At 41.8% G+C, this 16,527-nt stretch overlaps 1 protein-coding gene across 3 annotated transcripts in view; it reads right to left on the minus strand.

Moving 5' to 3' along the window:
* The window catches only part of TRIM55 (tripartite motif containing 55), a 90,111-nt gene that overhangs the window by 72,369 nt on the left and 1,215 nt on the right, over window positions 1-16,527 (minus strand). For all 3 annotated transcript variants that reach the window (XM_072151803.1, XM_072151802.1, XM_072151804.1), the window contains exon 2: window positions 9,741-9,922. In XM_072151803.1, the coding sequence (XP_072007904.1) occupies window positions 9,741-9,922 (182 nt within the window). The remainder of the gene's footprint in view (window positions 1-9,740; window positions 9,923-16,527) is intronic.

The raw sequence follows: 16,527 nt of genomic DNA on the forward strand, positions 1-16,527 counted from the left end.
AACTGGGGAGCCCAAAGTGTGTAAATAAGTCTGTTAGTAGTGGTGTAGGAAGTGTCATGGTTTGGGGAATGTTTTTACCTGCAGGAGTTGGACCTCTCATACAGCTACATTGCAGAGTGAATGAAAGTGTTAACAGGTGCTTCCTTCCTTGCATTCTTCACTCAATTGGGCAGCATTTTTATGCAACACAATTCCCCCCTATCACAGAGTTCCTTAAAACAGAAAACACTGAAACAAAGAAATGGCCAACCGAGAGTCTGGATCTAAACCCAATAGAAAACCTCTGGTAAATCCTTGGTGTCAAAGTTATGGCCTAGAAACCCACAACAGTCACAGAACTGATGAAGAAACTGGAAAGAGAGTGGACCAAAATCCCAGCAGATCAGAGAGACTAGTGATGTCCTGTGGGTGGTGCTGAAGTCATTCACAGCAAAGAGCTGTGCACTTTCTACTGTTGGTGACTGGTATAACCTTCAGAAAATGTAATTATAACCTTTCTATGTGATTTTCTTAGACATTGCTGTTCTCTAATTATGATCATCACATTAGGGTTTTATATTGATATTTTGGTAATTTTCTAAAAACACTGTTCTAGTGGTGTACCCCTTACAAAAATCCATCAAATGTTGAGCAATGGAGATGACATTATTTCTGAAATAATCAACATAGATTGTTCTCTAATTATGATCTCTAGTATATTTTATTTATACATTATTATTAGCAGGTCATTAACAGGGCCAGCAACTGTAAGGCCAGTATCATAGGACTGTGGTTCCGAGTTGAAGCAATTTAGGGTGTGAGAGGTCTTTTGTCCCAATAGGGTACATTAGAGACAGCAAATACAGTCCAAAGGTGATTTCTTTTTTTGACAATTCTCTTTTCACAACTCTCTTAAAATTGTAGATAATGTTGTGGTCCTGTCTATAAGATATCTACGGCTGTTGTATGTTATCTGACACCTTGCTTCATTCTGTGCATAACTTTGATAAGGACTTATTCCTTCTGGCTGAGGACAGTTTTGGACTTCCTGACCAGGCCTGTTTTTCAAACATTACATGTCACTTTATGGCAAAATAATTTTTGAACTCTTTAACATATCGACTTTTTAGAAATGTTCGGTCTGCTTTATGGAGACATAGCCATGCCAGTTAAATTATTAAATAACTAACATTATTCATATGGCTGCTTTGGCACAATTGTTTAAAGGAAACATACCATTTGATTTGATGCTTTTCATCAAATCAAATGGTAGGTTTCCTTTAAATGTCCTTTATATTGATAAGTATGTAAGAAGTTTTAGAATTCTAATGTCAATAAAAAAAATTAATTTCTTCCAATAAAATGAATTTGTAATTTTCAAAAGGATTTTCAGTTCATTCTGTAATTCTTCTCAATACGGCAATACCACATATGGCATTTGGGAGACTGTGGGTTTCAGAAAGGAAATTTGTTTTTTGTTAGGGCAGATTCTGCTGAAATAAGTTCTGGAATGCTATTTTGTTTCCAGTGGCACTGAGAATCCCAAACAGTGGAAACTAACAAAAGATCAATCAGATTTTGGAAACAACATACTTCAAGGTACTTTTTGAGGGGAACAATGGGCATTTGCACTGTACATGTGCTTACCAGTAAATAATGTGCAATTGCTCCCCTAGCTCAGTGCCCAGCTCTCTCTTATCATTGTTCTGTGTCTCCGATTTTCCAGAGACCCTATATGTGACCCTTATCTTTTGCCTGGAAATAAAACATTGTGATGCTGATTTGAAGTCTAATTTGGTGATTCACAAAATTGACCACATGGCGACATTTTTCTACACATAAATCATTTCTGTGCTAATGTCACTATGAGAAGTAACTCTCTGTTTATTATGCTGTTTTCCAAATTTAAAAAAGACAATACATGCGCCCCTAACATTTGATGGATAATTTGGTTGCGTAGACTGCATTGGATGCCAATTTGAGGGGCTCTGGAATGTAATTAAGAAAATTACCCCCAAGTTATAACCCCATTTTGGAAAATACACTCCTTGTTGAATTTAGGAGTATATGGAATATTTCTATCCTAGTTTTCCAACAAAAAGCAGTTGGAGATATCAGGGACCTGCAGTATCATAAAACCTGTTATAAGCTCAGTAAACTTTGAGAAAGTGACCCCCATTGCTTTTTCAATGAGTGTCCCAGCAGTCGGACTCTCACAGATCAGTTTATTATTCCTAATCCAGTGGATAGGGGATATCTCGAAAAGTTGGTGAAAACCCTTTAAATTTTATATCCTCCAAAAAAACAGGAATAAGGTGGGTATGTGACAGTGAGTAAGCTTCTTGGAGGATGTAAACCACATAAAGATTTGTGAACAATATGGACCATATATATTAAAGCCAATATCCATATCAAACATTAGCTGTTCTAATATGTATCTAAAAATGTGATTAACACCATAACATGGAGGCAAATTTCCATTATCGCATCTATATACATAAGTGCTGCACCAGATTCATGAACAACACACCGGGATACATGTGCCGAGTATCACTGCTATTACTCCAAATTGTTGGCAGTACATGTTATAATTGCGCTGTTATAATCCGTCTCTGCTATTTCAATGTCTTTAGATAATGTACAATCCTTTTTTTTCCGGCATGACCTGTGTAATTCATGGTATGAAGACTGAGGGTGAAGATAAGAGTTCAACAATGTTAAGTGCATACCCAGAGCAAAATGGAAAAATAGTGTCTGTTACTCATAGTGGAGCGGAAAACAGCTCTTCGCACCTGGCCCGGCAGACATCCGCTTCACATGAGCGGCTCATCATAAATATCGGGATAATTATGACTCACAATAAAATCACTTTAATGGAAAAATACATGTAACAAGGCAATTACCACCTCAGTGGTGCTTCTTCTTGATCATTTCCACTCTTGGTCTCTGTATTGTTATACTTGCTGTTTTATATGTTGCTTCTCTATGGCTTGGGAAATCAGAAAGATTATAGTGGAGAATATGTTTAAAATCCTCATATTGCTTAAAGGGGACCTCTGGTTTTCAAGTAAATGGTAAATCTTAGCTAGAAAACAAGTTTTTGATAAAAAAAAAAGTGGGCACAAGTGGCATATGCAGTAGGGTCTACACTTACACTAGGTAAAGGGAATCTACCATCAAAATCCATCATGATAAAGCAGAGACACTTACTCATAGATCCAGGCACCGTGACTGTGGTATCTGCTTATATTTGTTATCCATGGGGGGGAGGGGAGTGAGACAGCATAACAGACAGATCACAGAGGGGGTATGGTTGCCCCTCAGGCTCATTAGCATTTAAAAGTAGATTTAGAAGTAAGGAGGCCATGGATATCAAATATAAGAAGATTACCACAGTCACAGTGTATTATGCTTGGTTTAGATTTCCATTAAACTATGGATTGTCTTACACCAAGAGGTAGTAGTGATCCCTGGATTACTCTGTTTGCCACATTGAGGGGTCATTAAGAAATTTCAACCTAATCTTGGATAATTAGTGTCCACCCTAAATGGGTATTTTTCCTTCCTCTGGATCAGCTATATAGTGGAGGACAGGGGCTGGCTATATAGGGGGGGCAAAGGGGTGGCTATATAGTGGAGAGCAGGACAGGCTATATACTGGGGAAAGGGGCTGGCTATATACTAGTGGTTGGCTGGCTATATACTGGGAGCTGGATGGCCACGTACTGGGGGGCATAGGCTCAGTGGCGTAACAACCACTGTAGCAGCCGTAGCCGATGCTACGGGGCCCGTGAGGTTAAGGGGCCCGGGGATGCAGGGACTCCGTGTGTCCTTGTAGTGTCGGTGCCTGCCGGATTGTGTCCCCGGGCCCCTACCTCTGTGTCCACTCCTAAACCCGCCCCCTCCGTGAGGCGGCCACCTACCCCCTGGCAGAGATGACCGACCGCCCCCCGGCACAAGTGACCTCCCCCCCATCCCCCTTGATGCTGGAGCCGCCCCCAACAGGTAATGCAACTGACGAAGAACCCGTTACGGGTTCGAAACGCGTTTTGCTTTTTATGTTTTTATTATATTTTGATTTTATATATAATAAAAAATACTAACGGAACGGACCGCGCCAAACTTTCTTTGATCGAATTGGGGATATCCAATAGAAACCCATATCGGAGAAACTCACTGTTCCCACACCGGACGGGTAAACCCACCGGAACCCCAAGAGGCTGCAGACCGCTCCAATTTTAACAATACCTGCTATATGTGTTGTGCCATTTTGCGCAACTCAACAAGGTGAGTGTACACCTATACAAATTATCGATATCCAGCTATCCTGAGTTAACTTACACATCCAGCGCCCTTTTTTCTTGTCTCCTGTCCCCACTTTATCTTCTATATATGTACATACATATATCGGTACAGTGAGCACAACGAGTACTCACTGTTTCGAGCCGTGGCCACAAAGGAAAGAGAGCGTATCTATGACTGTAAGAATGGCTATGTGGCTCTATTCTCTATGGAGAGGGGAGAGGTGAGACGTGATCACCTCTCCTCCTCTCCAGTGCGCCAGATATGTGCCTGCCACGCTATAGCCGGCCGTGCACACGTTTATGTGAATGCAGCCTAAATATGTATATATTTTGGGGGTGGAAGGGGGGCCCAATGTAGAAATCTGCTATGGGGCCCAGCCTCTTCTAGTTACGCCCCTGCATAGGCTGCCTGGATATATATCAGGAGCTGGATATGTACTAGGGGGCTGGTCAGCTAAATACTAGGGGGGACAAGCTGGCTGGCTATATATTGGGGGTTGGCTTTATACTGGGGGCTAGCAATATAATAGGGTAGAGGCTGGCTATATAGTGGGGGCAGGGGCTGGCTATATAGTGAGGGGGCAAGGGCTTGCTATATACTGGGGCAGAGGGTTGGCTATATACAGGGGGGATATGGCTGGCTATATACTGTGGACTGACTGGCTATATACCAGGGGATGACTGACTATATACCAGGGGCTGACAGGCTATATACTGGGAGCAGGTAATATAATGGGACAGGGACTGGCTTCATAGTGGGGGGCAGGAGCTGGCTATATACAGTGGGAAAGGGGCTGGCTTTGTACTGGGGGGCAGGCACTGGCTATATACTGGGGGGGCTGACTGGCTATATATTGGGTGGGTGGCTGGCTATATATTGGGGGCATGGGCTAGCTATATAGTGGGGGCAGGGGGCTGGCTAACTATATACTGGGGGGAAGGAGGCTGGGTACCTATATACTGAAGGCATGGTCCCTAGGCTTATACTCAAGTCAATAGATTTTCACAGTTTTTGTTGCAAAATTAGGTACCTCGGCTTATATTTGGGTCGGCTTATACTCGAGTATATGACCCCTTGGGTACCCCTGTGGGGCCAGATGTATTTATCAGGGCTGTACTGGATCTGATTAACGTAATCAGATTTGGTGGTCATGTGACCATCGGGTCTATGAAGGCTGCGGCACTACTGTCTCCTCTATTTAATACATATAGCTAATTCAGCATGATGTAGTGAGGAAACAATGGGGTAAAAACAAAAACAACTGCCTCTATCTTCTTCCCAGGCTCCTACTGCACAAAGACCCTGTCCTACTCCTGCAATCTGTGATGGGAAGAAAGTAAACAACACTGACACTGCTATACAAACTCACAGCATGTCCCAATTATCGCACTGGTTGCTCATGAAAGAGGCCAGAGGTGCTCAGCCATATAGTGGAGATAGATGAAGGATAGCAGACCAAAGCGCGGCACTTATCAAAGATTCTTTAAAACTTCAAAGCCTTATTATTGGTGCATACAGGTTTAACAGAACTGACAGCAGTTTTGTGCTGCAAAGTGCTTTCTCTAGTCTCTCTATCAATATGTGCAGAAAAAACGGCAGTGATGCCAAACTAGTGATGTTGCAGACTAGGGTCAGAAAGGTGTAAAGGAGTTAAAATAGTATTATATTATGTATCATATAACATTATATAATATTTTAATATAATGACTGCAAATAAAGAAAGCTCATTCTCTATAACTCACTGCTCCGTGCTTTGATTATTTCCATTTAAAAGGTCATCATATCAGAAGAGATGGGATTGAGTTTTAGATGGTCTATATATATCTATATAGATATATATAGATATATTGATATACTGTACATACACACCATATACTGCTTTTGTCAGCCCAGAATACCCCACCTCTTTCTTTCTCTCAGTGATAGATAGGGTAGGACAACATCAGTAAAAGTCAGTGATATCCTAACTACTCCAAATAAACTTGCATCAATGTGGTGGTTGTTGATAGGATGTTTACAACATAAGCCCAGAGCCTGATAGATGTTGGACATGTTCTCACCAGTTGGATGTTTTCTAGATTTAGTAATTGGGTCAGTGTCCTTGAGTGTCCAGTGAGCTCATCGTGAATCATGTGCTTGGTATTTGTCGAATCAATTGGTTGTATATTGGATATGGAGATGAAGCATATTATTTATCTCACATCTGTTCCTCTCACATTTCCTCATATCAGCAGATTGTGAATTACACAATCTACCAGTCTATAGTAGTAATCTCTGGGCTATTGCTACCCATAACACATGTTCTACCGAATGTGATTCATTGTCACTGAGACTCTTATCTCTGACAGTAAGTGGAATAAGCAATGGAGGAATCCATGTAATGGTAACATTCAGTAACATTCACCATCGAGAACATGTGTTCAGAGCCTCCATTACTTTGTTGGCAAAGAAGAACACAATATTTTATACTTTTCTTGCCAACAAATACTTGGCCCGAACCTTGATATACTTTGTTATAGAACAATGATTCTAGTTCCTAACAATATGGATCTATCATATGTTGGAGGTAACTAGATGTCTTGGCTTTTGTTGGAAATAAAAGCTTTACAGTTAGGCTATATTCACACTGCCGTTGCCCGCCCGTACCGTACCGTAGCGGGCAACGGCAGTGTACGGGGAGAGGAGGAGGAGGTTAGCGCAGCTCACCCCCGCCCCTCTCCATAGCAACCTATGGCGCACGGCCCCGTATTACGGGAAAAGATAGGACAGGTCCTATCTTTTTCCCGGGTACGGAACGGTACGGTGCCGCACGTGTGCTGCACCGTACCGCTCCCGTAGGGTGCCGTGCGCCCATAGGAGTGTATGGGGGACGTATATCGGCTGTATATACGTCGGCCGTATATACGTCCCCCATACGTTTGTGTGAATGTAGCCTTAGTGTGGAAAGAGCATTGCAATAATTGGTTAAATTAGCTGATTTCATAATCTATCCATGAGCTAAACAGATGTATATTAGAAATGTAGCAAAAAAAAATGTAAAATCTCAATTCATCATACAGGAAATGATGTACATAAGAAATAGTAACATCTTGAGAATATATATTTTTAGGAACTTCCCAAGTATTTGTGGACTCTTTCGGTGTTGTTTTACCAAATGCTGGTACGCCAACATATGATGAACGCCGTACCCCTCCTGCGTGCTGGATATATCAGGAGGCCCTGTCTGGCATAGAATTGCACCTGCTCCTGGTCAGGCAGTGGGTGCAGACTATAGCTAATGCAGAGGCACAGTGTTAGGAACTCCCCATGCCAGCCCATTCCACCACCAGGTGTGCCCTGTGGTGGACCCATGCCCACTCGCCATGGAGGAGTTGTAAAGGTGGAAATAATCAGAATTGCAGGGGCTGCAATAAGAATTGCAATTATTTCAGTGCTTGTATGTCAGAAAAATGGTGTACAAGTCCGAATAGTCCAACGAAAGCACCAGAAGCAGAGCATATAAAATATCACAAATGGCTTGTGGGGTAGAAACACTAAATCCGAATAAGGTCTAGTACAATACAAACCATGTAAAGAAGGGAAGCACCTGATACTAATCCATAATCAAACATCACATGTTCAAGAACATGCTAGATCCACACTTCCCCGAGAAGATAAAATTTTAATAAGGTTAAGTAAAAAAAAAATTATAAAATTGACCCTTCTCATTTAGGGTTCTCTCAAAACTCACTTCACTGATCAGGTTATGTGTGGAGCAGGGGTGCTAATTACGATAAGAAACCATCCTTTACCCCATTGCAGTTCCAAATTCCAGCACAGCTCCGGTACCTCTGCTTTTTCGGCCCTGCACCAGGCCGTAATTTCAGGAGAGGTTTACGGAGATCTGCCGCAGCCAATGAGTGGCATCCTTAGACATTCTCTTTATTGCACTCTCTAACCACAGAACGTCACATCATTTGTTGGTCCATAGTCTGAGGATCCCACTCATTGGCCGAAGCTGGACAGACCCCCTGGACCTACTGTTTGGTTACAGTATAGAAAACTGGAAGCACTGAGGCAATGTCTGAACTGGGAGCTGGAGCAAGGTAATGTATCCTTTTTTCTCACCCCTGTCCCAGCCAGATTCCTTGAAAACCCCTTTAGAATAAAATTATTAAATCAGGAAGTTCAGCGACTGCATCTGGAATGGAGAAGCAGTGCATCAATAAAAAAGGAGAGTTCCTTTAAGAAGACACATTGAAAGGATAAATATGATCATTATACTGTACAGATTGAAGCCAATAATTCCCCCTCATTAGAAAAGGGTCATTAAAGATTTGTAAAGAAAATCCATACTACGGTAAAACAAACATCAGTTGTTTAATTATCAGCCAAATCGTCCTGACATATTTGATCTATTCAGCACATTGTATGACATTAATGAGACACCAAATACAATACAATAGGACCTGAGAAGCCTCATATGATATGGTATTAAAAGAGATCCAAAAATTAGTACAGACAAATACAATACACATAACTACTGAAATATGACAAATCGATTCCTTCACATTCAGCACAACATAAAACAACACTGACATTTGTACACTACAGCTAAGTCCTGACAAGGTCATTAACTGATTACGAAGAAATTGATATTACAGCTGTATTTTGGATTTGCCTCCCAGGTTGTAGGGCAGTGATGGCAAACCAATTAGAGCTTGAGTGCCCAAACTGCATCTCAAAACCCACATTTATGTCAAAGTGAGTATTGTACACCGCAATGTGCGCAATAACATATCACTAACTTATTACTCCTTGCTGTTCCAAAGCTTTCAAATGTATGGGCTTCCTGTGAACACCAATACAGGTGAAAGAAGATGGGCGGCACGGTGGCTGATTAAGTAGCACTTCTGCCTTGCAGCGTTGGGCAGGTCAACATCTGCAAAAGAGTTTGTATGTTCTCTCCGTGTTTTCATGGGTTTCCTCCGGGTACTCCGGTTTTCTCCCACACTCCAAAACATACTGGTTGTTTAGACTGTGAGCCCCATGGGGACAGGGACCAATTTGTCATGCTTTGTGTAGCGCTGCATAATCTGTGTGCGCTATATAAATAAAGAATTATTATTATTACAGGTGGAATGGGAAATTGAATTATCATTCACCAAAACAGGAAGGATTGCGGGATCGGTAAAGGAGCTAAAATAGTTTCAACAATAATCTAACCTTTTCTGCACCTTCTTACTCTTCCTGCAGTTCCAGGCAGCCTTGGATGTGTCTCTTTAAAAAAGCACTGAGCCTGGCACGTCATGGAAAGCTATGAGTCCAAGCTGGTGAACTCTGTAATGGGGTAAAAGCCTGCATGCCTTTACCTGCGTGCCATACGATTGCCACCACTGTTCTAGAGCCTTTGAAACCATACATAGAGCCATCAAAATGGATGTACCTCATCTAAGTACATTCGATCATTGCAATACCTTGCAGGTTTTGTTGATTCTTGCTTATAAATATCAATGATATTTTCAACGAGAAGATTTCTCTGTAATCCATATACTCCATGTCGATCCAAAACCACTTCGTGTCTACAGGATGGGCAGCGGAAACGACCTCCCGTTGCGACAGTACTTCCTCCTCTGGTTGGTAAATATGGATTTGAAGCCTGTTCAAAAAGGACGTACAAAAAAAAACATCATTAAGATTCTCCTAAAAACTGCATTGACACCAATTAACTTTTTGATAAATCTGTCACATCAAAATAAATCTGTTCTGATATATCATTACACTTTCTATGTATACTTATAATGGTCGGCACTCTGCTCACTTTTTCCTCGTGCACGTGGACTCGTTAAAGTAATATGGAAGTAAAATATCCCGGCACTTCGAGGTAGGTGAAGCAGATGAAGGCTCTGGTCGAGCCGAAAAACGCGTTTCCGTGCATGTAATTTTGTTTATGCTCCATAAATAAAGGAGAATTTGCTTCACCTACCTCGAAGTGCCGGGATATTTTACTTCCATATTACACTTTCTATGCCATGCCAATAATAGGAAAAGAGAAATTTTGTAAATTGCAATTTTTGCATTTTTGTGCAAGTAAATCCAAGATTGCAACTTTTAGACAGTAGTAATTCAGGAATAATGGGGCAGATTTATCAAGCTGCCTAAGAGTAAGAATGCGCTTAGTTGCCCATGGCAACCAATTACAGCTCCCCTTTAAAATATTCATGAGCACTGTAATTGGTAGCCATGGGCAACTAAGGCTACATTCACATTACATTCATATGATGTATGCCCGGCGGGTATACATCGGCGCTCCGGGGAGGAGCAGGGGATGAGTGCTGCTCACCCCCGCCCTTCCATAAGAACATACAGCACACGGCGCCTTATTCCGTAGAAAGATAGGAAATGTCATATCTTTCTGCAGGCTATGGAGCGGTACTGGGCCGCACGTGTGGGCCTCCCGTGCGGCGCCGTGGGGCCATAGAAGTGTATGGGGGATGTATATACGCCATATATTTGTCGAACATATATAGGTCCGACCATACGTTTGTGTGAATGTAGACTTACTCTTAGGCAGCTTGATAAATCTGCCCCAATGTCTCAAAACTGTCACTTAATGCCAATGTTGTGCTTTCTAGCTGCGGATGGTAAATGTACTAAATGGAACGTAGCAATTTTATGTACATTTGCGTAAAGCTAAAATTCTAAAGTCCTCTCTCAAAGTCATTTATTGTCAGAATGTAATGTGCTATTATTAGGTCTAAGCGTATAGTTAGTACAAGGGTGTCCTATAATAACTGAGAACAGATGAACAAATACCAGTAGAGCTTCAAGCATCATAGAAACTACCATAACAAAACACCTTCTGCATGTTGACATTTGTCCTGCGTGGAAAACCTGTTAATGGCAAGACAAGAGGACAGCGCCCCAAGTCTATATCCACATGGATCAGGCTGATAGCATTTAATCCTGTGGGGTTATAATATTAAAAAAAAGATTCCTCACGTAGAGCTCAAAGCATTGCCAATATTCATAGATTCAAGGTGTGGACTAGGACAGATTTTGTGTCATTTTACATCTTTATTCATTAAAATCACCTACTTCTTATTCTTCTGACAGTATGTATAACTCTCTGGGCCGAGAGAACCGAAACGATGAGACTAGATATACTTTTCCTACACTTCAGAATTGTCTCATTTTACATAATTTATGGTAAATTATCTCTCCCATTTGAATAGTCAGTTCTTGGAAAAATCTGATTTTATTCTACTTATAATATTAGTTTAAGGAGCCATAAGGAGCTGAATGATAACTGTTCAAAACAGTTTTTATTACCCTATTATTATCTTTTTTTTTTTAAAGCTGATTTTAATAATGTATTTGCTTGGTGAGACACCCCATGTCCTCTGTCCTGCCACTATTATGGGAAAGAATAAATTCTATATTACTGGTTCTTGCATAGAAAGTAATATAGTAACATATATGACAACATACACTCACCGGCCACTTTATTAGGTACACCTGTCCAACTGCTCGTTAACACTTAATTTCTAATCAACCAATCACATGGCGGCAACTCAGTGCATTTAGGCATGTAGACATGGTCAAGACAATCTCCTGCAGTTCAAACCGAGCATCAGTATGGGGAAGAAAGGTGATTTGAGTGCCTTTGAACGTGGCATGGTTGTTGGTGCCAGAAGGGCTGGTCTGAGTATTTCAGAAACTGCTGATCTACTGGGATTTTCACGCACAACCATCTCTAGGGTTTACAGAGAATGGTCCGAAAAAGAAAAAACATCCAGTGAGCGGAAGTTCTGTGGGCGGAAATGCCTTGTTGATGCCAGAGGTCAGAGGAGAATGGGCAGACTGGTTCGAGCTGATAGAAAGGCAACAGTGACTCAAATCGCCACCCGTTACAACCAAGGTAGGCAGAAGAGCATCTCTGAATGCACAGTACGTCGAACTTTGAGGCAGATGGGCTACAGCAGCAGAAGACCACACCGGGTGCCACTCCTTTCAGCTAAGAACAGGAAACTGAGGCTACAATTTACACAAGCTCATCGAAATTGGACAGTAGAAGATTGGAAAAACGTTGCCTGGTCTGATGAGTCTCGATTTCTGCTGCGACATTCGGATGGTAGGGTCAGAATTTGGCGTCAACAACATGAAAGCATGGATCCATCCTGCCTTGTATCAACGGTTCAGGCTGGTGGTGGTGGTGTCATGGTGTGGGGAATATTTTATTGGCACTCTTTGGCCCCCTTGGTACCAATTGAGCATCGGTGCAACGCCACAGCCTACCTGAGTATTGTTGCTGACCATGTCCATCCCTTTATGACCACAATGTACCCAACATCTGATGGCTACTTTCAGCAGGATAATGCGCCATGTCATAAAGCTGGAATCATCTCAGACTGGTTTCTTGAACATGACAATGAGGTCACTGGACTCAAATGGCCTCCACAGTCACCAGATCTCAATCCAATAGAGCATCTTTGGGATGTGGTGGAACGGGAGATTCGCATCATGGATGTGCAGCCGACAAATCTGCGGCAACTGTGTGATGCCATCATGTCAATATGGACCAGAATCTCTGAGGAATGCTTCCAGCACCTTGTTGAATCTATGCCACGAAGAATTGAGGCAGTTCTGAAGGCAAAAGGGGGTCCAACCCGTTACTAGCATGGTGTACCTAATTAAGTGGCCGGTGAGTGTAGATTTATACCATTAAGTCTGTTCAGATGGAGCTGTTTGTAAGAGGATATGACATTGAAGAACATATACAAAAATATTTGTGGTTATATGTTTGGAGTCATTGGGAGATCATAATTTATTCTCATTTCAGGTAATTGTTCTTGATTTTTAGATAAAGGGGTTTTTTCCTTTCAAACTAAAAAGTGAACACTTGGTGGAAAATAGCAAAAAAATGTTTAGCTTTCTCAAAGTCCTACAGGGACTCTTTGTTTTTTGGTGCTTTGGAACCCATTGGGCTGGAAGTGTCATTGTCACATAAATCATGCATAGGCTAGCCACCCTGGCTAATCTTTGGGATCCAGAAAGGTAGGTATACAAATTTAGTGAACAAGCAACTTCACTGGGGGCAATTGAGGTAGTCCCCTCCCCTCTCTCTGTTTAAGCTAAGGATGGCTGAGTATACTCATTATGACTCATACAGATATGCAGCATTTCAATATGTATTCATATTATAATATGGGAAGATTGTATACTAAACCCCCTATTTAATTTTTTGGTATACTTCTGGTGCCTCTTCAATTACGTGTTGAATTTCCAGTCATGAATAGTGAAGTTTGGGTTTGGCATTTAACTAACTATCCCATCTGTAACACCCGTTATCGGTGCCACCAGTAAAGCTGACATTTATTTAATGCACGTTGCTCCCAACTCATGTCAGGGGAAGGGTCAATCCTTGGAAAATTTCGCACACCACCAGTATTTAAATGGTAATACCCGTGATCACTGCCACCACAGATGTGAACGGTGTAAATTAGTGTTCTCAACCCAAACTTGAACAGGTCCGCTCATTTTCTATTGTGGGTAAATGTTTTCTCGACTCACAGAGCTAAGAGGGTCTAAGTTTAATGCAGGAAGCATTCAGCAACAACACTTCCAGGAACTTAAAGGGGTTTTCTTGGAACATGGAATACGACCCGGCATAAGAAAAAAAAAGCACATCTGCTCCAGCTCCTAGTTTAACACCTCACTACAGTACTTACACTTTTGGTCCCTGTGCCCAACCGGAAGCTCAAGGAATGAGTGACCTCGACGGTCACAAGACACCGCTTCAATTTTTTCAGGGATTTCCCTTCCTGTGTTATCCCCTGGTCCTAGGAGGACACTCATTGGATGAGGTTGGTCCTGTGACCCCACCCCCTGGATATTCCAGTCAGACTCAAGGCCCATAGGACTTGAATGATGCATTGACACACACTGCTAGAAAGTTGTGTCAACTTTGTTTTAGGAATTTGCACATGGCTGTCAAATAATATTTGCAAACATAATATTATGTAGACATATAGAAGTATATGGCTATGTGCAAGTGTGTTTTTCTATTTTCACCAAGTGCTACTCATAAAAGACTTTTTTTCTGAAAACTCTTTGAAGGAAATTAAATCAGTATAAATATTTTTTATGTTTTGTTATTCAGTGTAGGGTTCAGCTCTAATGGTGGATTTGGCAATGACAACGCTTTCATAGACTGCAGGTTTCAAATCAGAACTGGGGTTTTATTCCAGACAAATGTAAGCATAAAACAAAACATAAAGCAACAAAATAAATCCTTGCCTGTCAGGCAAGAAAAATGACCCAATCCCATCTATGGCTAGTTGCTAGGGTGCCATATTGCCGGTTGGCTCAGTCACCAAATCCGGCAATATTTTCGGATCAGAAGGCGGTACCTGAACCTGAATGAGAAAGTTGACTTCGCTCATCTCTATTCACTGTACATCTGGTGACCCTTACTAACCACTGAAAGGAATTCTCCCTGCCTACAAGTAAAACACTTTAAGCAACCTTCAGTAACTGTGGCTCTCACACAGTCCAGCTTCTGTGTCTCCAGGTAGAGAGACCCTTCGGACTGCTCCACACCCTTCTTTAAGGGATTTCACACCTGGTGCATTATCCCATCTGAATGTGGAGCTTTGGCCTGGAATGGTGATCAAACTTCTGTCTCCACTCCAGCCCCAATGTTGTTCCTAGTAATCCAAGAGAGCAGCATTGGGGAACAGCGTTCAGCGTCCATTCAATGTAATAGTGACCATGTCACATCTGTTTTCATACTCAGCCTGATTTGCTGTTAACAGCATTTGGAGACATGCTTTACGGTAGTCACATGGACCATAGACACAATAGTCTGAAGATGTTTGCTGAAGTCTTTCTGTTTTGTAGACATGCCCTGTTTGTAGGTCAATGTATAAGCCATGTATGTACAGTATGTAAAGCAAAAAAGTATATGGTTTACTTCACTGTATGTACTATTTGAAGCCTAACATGCTGTTTAACCTTTGCTTCTTAAGTAGTTTGTAAATGACCAATCTAGACCTAATCTAGGAGTGTCAAACTCATTTTCAAATAGGCCACATCAGCCTTGTGGTTGCCTTAAAACGCCAAATGTAATTGTATTACTGTGTAAATATATCTTACTTGAGCTGTTTAGTAGGAGTTACATTTATACCGCATTACCATTAAAATCAGTCATTGCTGAATATATTGTTACATAACAATAACCTAAGACACTGGCATGGTGTGTATGTGTCATCACAGCAACCAATATTCAGAGTGCCCCACTCCTGAAGCCACTTGGCCCCCTTACAGCCACAGTGTTCCCCAGCAACCATAGTGCCCCCACAGTTCCCTCGAGCAGCCACCATGCTCCGAAGCAGCCACAGTGCCCCCACCCCAGCAGCACTTGCCCCAAGCATTTCACTCCCCCAAAGCAGCGGTAGCAGTCTTTTTCTTTGCTCCAATGTGGGACCACTGGATGTGCTGGCTCAGAAGCCGGCACCCATGATGAAGTCAACACGTCATGTGTGCTCGAGAAGGTGCATACTGTGGTAGCACAGGGAAGCAAAGGAAGGTGAATATCGGAGGTACCCTGCCCTACACTGTGCTCCTGACAAGCCCAGCATAGGGGCAGGGAGCCAGACCACATAACACAAGGTCACAGGGCAGATTTGGCTCAGTAGCCTTATGTTTGACAACCATGACATAATCCACTAATGAAACTACAACAAGGGAAAACATTTCTCCCATCACTGCAGAAGATAACAAAACCACATGGCCATCCTCATACATGCTTTGTATAATGTATAGTATAAGGAACTATTACAAGTAGTCTACAGACCTTATATACACTTCTGAAGGCCTGTAGACTTGATGTAGAGTTCTGTTTAGCCCCAGAGTAAAAAAAATATTCTGAATGTCTCAGCATTAGATATACAGATAGAGCCTGGGTCATGTACAAGATAGGTTCTTTAGGTTTGTTCTTAAGTTGAATTTGTGTGCAAGTCAGAACTGTATACTTTATAATTGTAGCCCCAGCCAAAAAAATTTTGGGTGTCTGTGACAATTGGATTCTAAAACGTTTGGGTTCTCATAAGAAACAGGATTAAGAATAAATCTTAATTGCAGACACCATTGATAACTGTTATAGCTGATCATTATAGCCTAAGACTAAAGTACAGCAAATTGCCAACATCCAGACGTCCATTTGTAACTAGGGGTCGTATGTAAGTCGGGTGTTCTTAAGTC

The sequence above is a fragment of the Engystomops pustulosus genome, chromosome 5, assembly GCF_040894005.1.
Source record: "Engystomops pustulosus chromosome 5, aEngPut4.maternal, whole genome shotgun sequence".
NCBI lineage: Eukaryota > Metazoa > Chordata > Amphibia > Anura > Leptodactylidae > Engystomops > Engystomops pustulosus.